The sequence below is a fragment of the Symsagittifera roscoffensis genome, chromosome 5 (genome assembly GCF_963678635.1).
Source record: "Symsagittifera roscoffensis chromosome 5, txSymRosc1.1, whole genome shotgun sequence".
Taxonomy (NCBI): Eukaryota; Metazoa; Xenacoelomorpha; order Acoela; family Convolutidae; genus Symsagittifera; species Symsagittifera roscoffensis.
The window spans coordinates 64,856,253-64,868,401 of NC_087066.1; the positions used below are offsets into that span (position 1 = coordinate 64,856,253).

General features: G+C 35.4%; 1 protein-coding gene across 1 annotated transcript in view; it reads left to right on the forward strand.

Moving 5' to 3' along the window:
- LOC134846120 (uncharacterized) overlaps positions 1-12,149 on the forward strand; it is a 74,564-nt gene that overhangs the window by 42,248 nt on the left and 20,167 nt on the right. The window contains exons 6-10 of the mRNA XM_063863341.1: positions 2,826-3,068; positions 7,882-8,121; positions 8,396-8,620; positions 9,220-10,500; positions 11,611-11,796. Coding sequence (XP_063719411.1) covers positions 2,826-3,068; positions 7,882-8,121; positions 8,396-8,620; positions 9,220-10,500; positions 11,611-11,796 — 2,175 coding nt within the window. The remainder of the gene's footprint in view (positions 1-2,825; positions 3,069-7,881; positions 8,122-8,395; positions 8,621-9,219; positions 10,501-11,610; positions 11,797-12,149) is intronic.

Sequence of the window (12,149 nt, forward strand, 5' to 3'; positions counted from 1 at the left end):
GCTTGAAATCCTTAACTATTGGTCCGAGTGAGTTCACTTTTATGTATGTAGTAGGTAGCCCTGGGTGAGGGAAGTTTAAGTTTGGAGTTTCGGAATCCCAAGGTCACCCCGGCCCGATTTACGCTCTAAACAAACAAACCCCAACCAACTTCCGGAGGCTATTTCTGAAACTTACAAAGATGGTCAATCGTATGTTAGGATGATGACCCGATTGGGTGATAATGGCACGGGCTATTAGCACTTCGGAAAATCATCCCCTGGAGGTGCTAAGAGGCGGTTGTTGTAAAATAATGAGCGTGGGCATATCGATTTTATGGCACTCATGTGCTGTATGACCCACCCTGAAAAAAGGGTCCCTGTAAATCTTAGTTCCCAGTTGACCTTTCCGGTTCTAATTGACCTTTTCTGGGAAGTGTGATAATGGACCTAAAGAATGGAATAACTTGGGAAGTATTGTTGGATATGGATGAAACTTAGGCATGACCCTCATGTGACCCCGAATCCATTGTACGGGATTTGATCCCCGGGTGACCCATGGGTGACCTTTATTTGACCTTTTGGGTTTTAGACCAAAACCCTTTAAATTAACACCAAAAATTAGCCCAATTCGCATGCTTGGTAGTTAGGAGGGTTAATTGACTATCTTATGAATCTGGGATTAGTGATTTGCCTGTATGTGGAATTGGTTAGGCATTTCTTTGAAATTGATGGAATATCTTGGCATAATGAGTTATGGTATAGTGTCGGAACTATTAAGAGTAAGCTAAGCAAACATTGGGCTCAATTTGGTTTGCTGAATGAACTATGAATAGAAAAGCGTCAATGGAACCAATTTGAATAGGTTATGTATGGGAATTTTTGGATTATGATGAACGGGAAATTAAGTTCCCTGGGGTTTTGCCATGGGAAAGGGAAAAGATACGGGAAAAATAAATAAAAACCTTGGGCTTTTTGATATGTAAACATAACTTGAATTAAGTTGAAACTGCTTTTTTATTTGTTCAGCATAGCTTTGATTGGCATTTTGAACTTGGCATTTAGATTAATGCGATCGCGTTGAAGTTATGAAGTGGAACGCTGCGTAGGAGGCACATAGTCATATGTTAAGACTTATACGGAATGTCGGATCTCTAACTAAAACTCAGGGTGAATAGATTAAAGTATGAACGATCCTGACGACCTTTACGCAGTTCATGAAAGTTGTAAATTTGTAGGGTTAGGTGATTTTTTAAAAAACACTTTGGGGAATAGAGTGGAGTTCAGAGGGTATTTCAGGAAAGATAGTGGAGATTGGAAAATTGATAAACTGCTGGAGGCAGCTTGTTAGTTATTAAGAATCGCAGACCTTTTCCTTAATTGAACGGTTAATTTATATTTCAGCCGATTATAGGCTATTCTGTGTTTGGTTATATTCATTTCTTAATTCATATTTATTATTGAAATTGTTGTTGCGATCGATTATTGATTGACGAGTGAGATACAGTCGAAAGAGTACAGATCACGGGGCAAGCAACATAGTGCAGTACAGAGCAGCCAACCGCCAATTGAACCCTTCCATATTGTAAACAGTACTGGGAATTAGACCCCACTGACCGCAGTATTAAAGGGAACGTATTGCGGCGGTACGAAGGACGATAGCGAGAGAGGCCGGCCTAGAGATACTGTGAATTTCCCCAGTGTTTACAGAAATCATATTGAAATAATGAAAAAAAAAAACAAGTAAAAGTTGATAATTAAACAAAAGAATGAACTAGCACATCTTATAGTTTTAATAAAACAACTTACATGCCACGCTTAATTTTGAAGCAATTTGTGAGCCGGCATAAGTTGCAGCTAACGCTTTAATAGCACAAAGTATATCGGGCGTTTGTTATCCCAAATTACAGTGGCAAAATCGAATCCCTGATAAGTCAAATTGTTATAAAAATCATCGTTCTAATTTTAAGCTCAGGATATCAAAAGTTTTGAGATAAAATCTGGTTAAATGTCAAAATTGTTCGGAAGAAGAAAATAGCAAGATAGTCGGTCACTTTCTTCGGAAGTCGGAACATTTATTCATTTAACTAACTTCGAACTACATCTGAGCTTGGAGCACATTCGATAATTATTTGGAAAGCCTTGTTTTGAGTGTGTTGTGCAATTTGAGACAATCCAAGAAAATTTATAAGTTGTCCTAAATCTGAAAATCATCGATTCTTCATTAGTTTGTTGTAAAGTTTTCAAACATATCATCAAAACTCGGGATTAAAATTTTTAGGACTTATGGCCAATTTTTAACTGAAACTTCAAACACTCCTTCATTTGAATTTGTGTTCAATTGAAAAGAACCGGAACTTAAAAAAAAAATTTAAAATATTGAAAGTATATAAAGTTTATAGAAATAAATATAGCAGCCTAGCTTCGCAGAATTAGTCGTTTTTTAACCTAAAGAACTTATAATTGAAAAAGAGGTTGCTGCATCTTGGAAGTGGAAGTTTTTCTCTACCTTTTTTAAATCAAATTTTGCATTTGTAAGCTTTCGACCAGTATTTACTGAAAATCAACCAGACTCATTTTGCTGATTCCCAAAAATCAAAGTGGTCGTGAGCTCTACAAAAAGGCATTCTGGGATTTTTTGTGAGATTCGAACTTCGCTCAAAATTTGTGTGTTTTTTCAAAATATTGCTTTTCCGAATAATTAATAACATCTCTGTTAAAAAAAACGGTATATAACTTTTCTTTTGAAATAAGCTCGATTCCTTCATACATGAATGTAGAGCTATATAACAAGAATACAGCTTTCCAAATACCTTTTTTATTAAGCAGTATTTTTGAACTAATTTTAGACGGCCTCAACCGATCAACTATCAACGTGACCGTGTGTGACTTCGACTCGTACGGAAATTGTGAAAAATGTCAAGATGTCATGACTTCGAATGTGAAGAGAGGTCAGTGGATCTACGTCAGGTGTGATAAAGAGGGGAAGACTGTTGAGGTGGAAATACACGGGGAAGAGCTGGTCTCTGGCACGGAAACGCAGTCGGGATTGGACATAGCTCTTTGCGAAATCGATCTGTTCGGTGTCCATCGTGAGACTATAAATCATTTCTTTTCTTAATCTACAAAATTTGATCCACCGTGAGCTGCAAAAACTCAGCCAAATATTTTAAAAATCAATTTTCTCAGTCTATACCTTCAATTAGTTAGGAAATGCATCGAATGGAATTATTGTTCCGACTTCGATACGAAAGTAACGGAATATTTGACTATTTTTGAGTCAAATTAAATGTAATAGAACAAAATGATTTTTTTATTTTAAATTTTTTGTGAAGTTCATCCCCGCACACGCCATATAAAGTACAAAGTAATAGATTTTGTTCCTAGTAAAATATTAATTATGGCAAATACGCTTCTTCAACCAATTTGGAACGATTTCTGAGACGAATTAAATCTCTGCTTTCACGTTAAAAGCGCAAATTATATCCCGCGTTAATTGTCCCAAATTGGCAAAAAAAGGGCAGCCTTTAAACCCCCATAATTTAAAAAAAAAGATCACAGGTAAATATCTTTTCAATTTTAAGCTAAGGATAACAATTCTTTTTAAAAAATCCTGTCAAAAATGGCTAGTTAAAAAGTCGAAAATCTTTGTCTGAAGAAAAGAAACCCACCCCGAGCACACATTTTCCGTTACTTTCGCTACGAAAGTCGGAACAAAAGAAGTTTTTTGAGATAGTTGATAGTTAGTTTCATGATTCTTATACGATCCACTAGTGTCCGAGTTTTTAATAGCGGTGAGTATGCGGCGGATCATAACAGTTGATCGATTCAGTATTGAGTTTTCGGGCGAAGTAGCGTTTTTTCCTAATTTTTTGTTGTGAGGAAGTGTGTTTCGGTTAAGTGATTTAGAATGATATTGGTGAGTTTATTATTGTTCCGACTTTCGATACAAAATTAACGAAATATTTGAGCTCGGGTGGATTTTTTTTTCTTCGGACAAGTTTCAACTTTTTGACTTGTTTGGGACAAATATCGCGCGATATAATTCGCGCTATTAACACGTAAGCGGAGACTTAATCTGTCCTTGAAATTGATCCAAATTGGTTGAAAGAAACTTATTTGCCATATATGATTTGTTGCAAAGAGCGAAATCTATTTTTTTGTACTTTATATGGCGTGTGGGGAGATGATTTTTATAAACAAAACTATAAGTTTTAGGTTTTTTTTTGTTTTATTTCATCACATTTATTTTTTTTAATGCTATTTATGTTATTACTGCTCCATAAACCCTAATAGGCATCGGAACATTCAGGGCTTCGCCGCCATACGAGCAGTCTTGTATTAATATATACTAGAAGCAGTCTTTAAGCTAGCGCGAACAAATGTAGAACCCAGCGGCAACGTGGAATTCAGAGACAATTGATTTAGCATATTAATTTTGTGTTCCGAATTTGCAGCGAATTTCATTGAACGTCACTGCTTTCCAGCATGTGTCAGTGGATTCCAGATTCATTACGCTATTTTTTTCGCTGATTTCCTGACTTTTTAATTGGTTCTGCAACTTTTCATTGCATTCGACAAACACATTTTTGTTCTGACTTCCGTAAAAAAAGTAACGGAAAATTTGTTCTCGTGGTGATTTTTTTTTTCAGACAAACTTCGACTTTTTAGCTAGCTATTTTTGAAAGGATTTTTTTATATCATTAGAAAAGTAGTGTTGTCTTGAGCTTAAATTTGAAAAAAAAATTCACCTGTGATTATTTTTCGTAAAGTTATGGGGGTTTAAAGATTGACATTTTGGCCAATTTGGGACAATTAACGCGCGATATGTTTCTCGCTATTTAAGCGTAAGCGGAGATTTAATCCGTGTTAGAAATCGTTCCAAATTGGTTGACGGAAGCTTACTTGCCATTATTGGTTTGCTAAAAGGAGCGAAATCCATTGTTTTGTACTTTATATTGCGTGTGATGATTTTCATAAAAAAGTTGAAATTTTAGAAAAAAAATTTCTTTTTATTTTTTAACATTTAATTTTTGTAAGGTTAAAACTGCTCCATAAACCTTAAAAAGCAGTCGGAACATTCAGGGCTTCGCCCTGATACGAGCAGTCTTGTTTATTTAAAAAATCAAATTTCAAAACTCAGGACCCAAACGCTATTACGCTGTCTTTTGAGTTGTCTATGTTTAAAGATCTGTCTATGCTTGAAGATTTGCAGAAAAGGCTTAAAAAACAGTCTAAACTTCTCATCGAATGTATCAGCCGCACAAGTTTATATTTCTCATCCCAAAACAGCTTGTCGAATTCAAAATCCGCTGGCAAGTTTTGGAATCCAGCCGCAAGAACCATCAAATGCCAATAGAATTCAGCAATTTTTTCTGGAATTCGGGTTCAATGGCCAAAACAAGTTTCACTGGATTCCACAAGAAAAAAGGGTGCTCCGAACTATAAAATAAAATAAAACCATCGAGTCCTGCTACTTGAACTTATATTATGTTTTCAAGCAATGAGTTGTTTTACGTGTGCAGCTTCTTGGGATACCTCAATTGAACTTGTAATATTGTCGCGATGAACAGCCAAAGTTTGAGAAACGAAGATTTTGTAAAAATTGGACGACAAAGTACTAAACCTTAGTATACTTGATCTCCCGGCAAAAATAGTTGAAAAACCTCAAAAAAAGGTATCTAAAAACATTTGCTTTTATGCCAAGATTTCATTTTGCGAATGACATGGTCGAGGTTTCGAAATTTTTTAAATAGGTCGGTCATAGTTCAACTGTGCATGGCAGGAAAAACTTTCAAAAAACCGAGATGATAGAGGTATATTGTCAATAGGGTTTATTAACTCAAATACTTTAATTAATGTGTTTTTTTTTTAATTTCTGACGATCCAGATGACACTATTGTATCTATTAGATCTTTCTTTTTATTAATGGAAATACTTTGTTCCGTTGAGGAGTTGATTTTTTGGTTCCTAATTAAGTATTGTTTTTATACACGAGGAATATGGTATGGGTTTAAATGTCTCGTTTCCTGTAAAATTGACTTCATACTGGTTGTTTTGACATTCTAAACAAAATGAAAATTGTTCTAGGTGATTAATCTGCTTGTTGTTGGTGTCATTTTTAACTGCTTATTTGCTTGCTGATATCTCATCTTTTGCACAAAAAAAAACAATTTGGTGGTCTTTTTACGGTTGTTTTTCTTTTAAGTAAATCTGGTGGCGTTTTCTACTAAGTAAATCTGGTAAAGCAAGATTTTTACCTGCTGTCTAAACTGTAAGTAGGTTTGCAAATTTCATTAAAGTTAAATGAATTCTTGAGTTAGTCTTGGATCTTGTATAAGGGTTGGAGTGTGAATCGAAGTTTGAGGTCGTTAGACACTAGTTTCAAGAGGTGTGGGTGAAATTATTCAATATTCCAATGCAAGCCTTGACGATCTAAGTTTTAAATAAAAACAAAATTACAGTTGTGAATGAAAGTTTAGGATTTGTGTTTTAAGTTAAGGTTTTAAGATCCAAGGGTAGCCCCTGATTGAAGGTTAAGGTTAAAGATTGAAGTTTAAGGGCAGCCCCTGATAAAATTAAGGTTTTAAGATAAACAAGGATAGTCCTTGAGAATATTCAATTGAAACTTTATGGATTAAAAAATGGTCAAAGATCCAAGAAAGGTTTTGATGATCCTGAATTAAATTTAAGTTAATCGTTTCAAATCTGTTGTTTGTGTTAGATGAAGAAGTCTAATAACAGAGAAGGTCCTCGAGAAGCAAGGAATCAAAAAACTTATTTAAAAATAACCATAAACTGTTTTTACTAACTAGTTTTCTTTTTTGTAAATTCAACATACAAAAATCCTTGAGAATATTCAATTGAAACTTTATGGATTAAAAAATGATCAAATATCCAAGAAAGGTTTTGATGATCCTGAATTAAATTTAAGTTAATCGTTTCAAATCTGTTGTTTGTGTTAGATGAAGAAGACTAATAACAGAGAAGGTCCTCGAGAAGCAAGGAATCAAAAAACTTATTCAAAAATAACCATAAACTGTTTTTACTAACTAGTTTTTTTTTGTAAATTCAACATAGATTTAATTTTTAAAAGTTTTTACAAAAGTTCTGCTGATATCAAGGTTTTGAGGTAGTTGGAAAACTTGTCGTCGACGAGGTTTTTGTTTATAAAACAAATGGTAGATTGTATTTAAATTTACTGCTTTATATAGAAATTTAAAGCTCTATTTTTACCGTTCAATTTAATGAGTAGAATTTTACTGCATAAATAGTCTTGTAGGTAAACAATCCTTGTAGCCTGCTTTTTTGTGTCATGATGAAGAGGTTCGATTTCTTGCCCTGGATGTGACCTGGCTTCAGCATTAATAATGGCTGGATTTGATTCGACTTAGTGAGACGTGGAAAAAAGCTAATATTATTTTCGATTTGGTTAATCATTTTGTTACTTTTTTCTAATCTAATTTGTCTGTTCTATGTTTGTCTTTTCTTAATCCAAATTAGTATAGGTCTGCTCGAAACTCGTTTGGTCACACCAGACAAAACTAAGTCCGGGTGGCTTTCTCATAGAGTAATTTCGGATACGCTACGCCATCTGTTCGTCACGCTATCTCATTTTCAGCCGGATAGATTGATCTTGATCTTTCTCATTTTTCCTAGTCTCAATAGATCAGTATATAGTGTTATTCTTGCGAGGTTAGAGGAGACGAAGAGCAACTGTTTGCTGAGTTAATTTTTTTTCTTGCTGAAACTATAAATAGTTTCAGCCTTACAAATTATTTTAAGATTCAGTTTATGAATCATGATTGGTTACTCTAAGTATTTTACGGTGATAGTTATCCAGAATATAAGTGGATATGTTATAAATACTTGTTTCAAACTGGTTCCATTTGTTTTGTTCTGTAGTTTCTCCAACCGGCAAAAAACGACTGCAGTCTTCTGCTACTGATTATTTCGGCTCAAATACCAACTGGGAGTCCGAAATATCCAACATAGGAGGAGAGGAAGCACAAAATCCACATTCATGTTTAGCAATGTCGAAATCGGCCAATATGCCGACAAGCAACAACGCAGAGTTGAAACTGTCGTTCGATGAGCCGAAGTACGTGTCTCATGTAATGCTGCTGGCACCGAGTGCACCTACTGGTTAGATGTCCTAGCTCTATCTAGACCTCCTAAACTACATTTATAATGACTTTTTTTTGCAAAATGTAACAAAGAAATAGTTGCAATTAATCTAGTTAACTTTTGAGTGTGTGGATTTTAGGGGTGGGTTGCAAATTTTTCAAAAGGTGGACTTTCTGGCTCGATTTTTCTCCAATTTCTCCAATTACTTTTTCTTTCAATCCCAAAACATTTGAAAAGGGCAATCGTAATAATTAGGGAGTCTTCTTAATACAAAACGCTTGTATCATTTCAGATTTGAGCTCGTTTGCTGATCTCGAGGTGTATTACTGCACTGAAGGTGATGTATGTACTTACTGTGGGTGTCCCGAAGACGCAACCAATTCTAACTTTTCTGTGATTGGCTGCGATGGCTTAACCTCTGCTAAGTATGTGAAAATTGCAGAACCCGTCCGAGAAGAGAGTAATGCAGTTCCTCCAACAGCTAGTACTTACGTTTGTGGAACCCTCATTTTCGGACGTAAGAAGATCTTAATCTAATTATGCTGATGATCAGCTGAAACCAGGGGCGGATCTAGGATTTTCTCGAGAGGGCGGATTTAAAAAAAAAATCGAAAATTTTTGTCGATTTTTTAAGGTCAATCAAATTGATTTTCCGAGCTCTCCTAAAGCACTACAAAGACCCTGTTTTGGCCAAAATGTTTGTGCCGCAGGCAAAATTTTGAAAGAACAAGCCGAAAAGCCGTTTTTTAGGCAGTTTTTGGAAAATTTTGATTAAAAAAAATCGCTGCACCGTTTAAATTATATTTTGATATATATTGGCGCCAAAGGCGCCTTTAGAAAATTTTTAGGGTCTGTCACTAAAAATGGTTATTTCAAAATAGTATAAAGGGGACCCTTTGGGTCGGCAGGGGGTCGAATCCCTGAGAAGAAAAAAGCGTCCAACCCCCCCCCCCCCCCCCATAAATCCGCCCTGGCTGAAACATCTTATTTAATTGTTACTGAAACTAAAATGAGTGTTATAGGTGAAAATATCTAACTGAATTATCTTCTGTGCTTTTATTTTGTTTGCTTTGAATCATGATAAAAAATTTCTTTTTACCAAAATGATGTTTTCAGGTCACGTTGAACCTCGAATTTTGGCCGCGAATGTTACCAAAATTACAAACACTTCAATTGACGTATCGTGGTTTCTCGACGCTCTTGCGTCGCAAAACGCTCTCGCTGCAATAAATATTGGCAATCGGGATTCATTTTTTATGCCTTTTTCGGGAAACACTGAACACTTAACTACCCATTTTTTGGATCCTGGAACTCAGTACACCGTAGAGTTCTGGTCCCTGGATTCTGACTATCTAATATTCGATGTTTGGGCCATCACAGCTGAGACTAAAGTAGCCTGGCCTGAAACTTATGTCAACGACGTTACCACGTCGTCCGTTAAAGGCAATGTGATGCTATACGGCTCGTACGAAAAGATTCAAATGACAATCAGTCCTCAGCCTTCTCGAATGACGTCAAACATGTTTGAATTAGACAAAATGATGGAATGGAGTTTCGCTCCGATCGACCCCGGAACAAGGTATGAAATAACCGCTGTAGTTTTCGGCCGAGGTAGCGAAAGAGAGAGTTCCACTGTCGAATTTGTGTCTCAATGCGCCGAGACTTTGCTTCTAAGAAAAAGCATACAGAGCTCTGCTTCTGTGGATTACGTACTTGGAACATTGGGCACCTGTGATAGTATAGTGTACACGGTTATCCAGCAAACCGAGACTGTTATCTTAAATGAAGAAGTACCGTTCGGAAAAGAAGTCAAGCTTCATTTTTCTGCCAATCTCGCTAACGGCGATGCATTCTTGTTCGTAACAGTAAAAGGTGAAAAAGATAGCTATGAGACGGTATACGAAATAAACAGAATTGGTTTTTTCACTGGGTTTAAACTTGAGACAAACCTGCAGCTTGGTCTGATGCACTTAAGACCGTCTTTTGTCGGCCAGATTTCCAACTACACGATCAGCGGGTGGAATTATTTTGCGAATGAGTATTATGATTTCAATAAAGATCCCGTGGATGATTACCAGGAAAAATATTGCGAGAACGCTGATTTTAATGACGTAGAAAATTGTGACCCAAATGAGCCGTGTTTAATTGCAAACATTGCAGAAGGCTGTGACGTGTCCATAACTTTGAGGCCTTTCTATTTGGGAATGCCTGGAACCTGGTTCACTAAAATTACTTCTGTGCCCTACCGAAAACTTGAGTTTGGTTCCAAGACTATTAGAAAGTATCCTATCACTGGAACCGATGCGACTCAAAACATTACTGTCCAGATACAACTTCTTGGACTGATTGACGACATTGATCTAAACTTGTCTCCGAATCCTTCGGCCAATATCGCCGGTTGGTTTTAGAAAATCACAAGGATTTGATTTATTTATTTTCTTCAGGTTATTCAAGTGGTTTGCGTGTAGCAATAGTAGAAAAAGTGTTTTTAGGCTTAAAATTAGAAAAAAATATACAATTTTTGTGCATTTTATAAACCAGTGTCAAGTTTGAAAGAATGGAGAAATTTGGCATACGTTTTATTTTATGTATGAAATCCAAACTTGTTTGGATGTATGTAAAAACTCCACATGCTTGATTTCTTTTCACTCAGGAACTTAATGATGCCAATACTCACTTTGAAGATTATTTCTACGAGATTGGTGTTCTTCCAGAGATGGGTTTTTTATTCTTATGAGTTATGAGTTGCGTAAATTAAAATCGAGTCTGTTCCTTTCTTGGAAACAAATTAATGGGTGTGCATTATTTTCAGGCCTACGAAACTTGAGAACCCTCTTTATGTCTGATTATAAGACAAAAGAATATAGAAAAAAATTGTCTAATTATGAGACAAAAAGCAACTCCGTATCTCAAATGAATGACCTGGTCATTCTTCGGAAGATTTAGACCAGGATAGAACTTCTCATCCATTTTTTGGCTCACGCATCTCCTTAATTTTGTAAGGTAAATTGGGAGGAATTTTTTATTCAAATTGATTTTTTTTTGGTTTTCTATTCATTTTGTTGTCCAATTTGCTTATTCTATTTTGACTTTCGAGTTTGTGTGAGTTCTAGTTTTTTGTTTAGATCTTTTCATCACACCACACAGAAAAAACCACATTAATTTAAAAAAATGTACTTTGCAAAGTAATCGGCTGTCCTTGTTTTATTGTAAATTTTCTTCAATTTTTTGAAGACTCTTTTGAAACTTTTTAGAAAGAAATTAGTTACTCCTAGAATTGAAATATTCCAATGAACAATTCTCTGATAGTATTTTATTTGTTTTTAATGTTTTCCAATAAGCTTTTGAAGAAAAAAAAGAGGAAAAGTTGATTTTCAAAATGAACAAAAAACTGAAAAACGGCTGAAAAATGATTTTGAAACACGTCAACTTTTTTTGAAGGTCCGCAGCCCTGCAGCCTTTTTTATGATTACAAAACGTTTGTTCGGAGTGCCAAAATGTTTCCAGGGTCACGGGGATGTAGCAGGAGTAGTGGTTTATGTTACTTGGACTGGACTGGGAAAGCTGATTTCAATCTCTATACCTTATCAGTGTATGCATCCAACCGATTCGGCCAATCGGTCAGCGAGAGCGTCAACTTCTTCTTCGAGTGGCCCGTTGTCACTTTTAGGAACCTTAGTTGCAACGCCGTAGGTTAGTTCAAGTGCAGTTCAAGTAAGTTCATCATAGATTTACCTGGATGCGTCTACAGAAATCAATTTCAAGCACAAACAAAAACGACTAGCCATCTTTTGTTGTTATTTCATTTTACAATTTTACCGTATTTGCGTTCACAAATATTTTTAAATACAAAAACCCGAATCTTCAGATTAACGCGACTTTGCTGTATACCAAATTAGAATTAAATTAACAAAATTGATGTTTTTGTCCATTCAATTTTATTCATTATCTGGAACATTAAAATTAAAACTTCAGTTTTTCAAATCTACAAAAAATATAAACAACTAATGATTGGATGTGTGAAACAAGTTTAAGAAGCAAAAAGT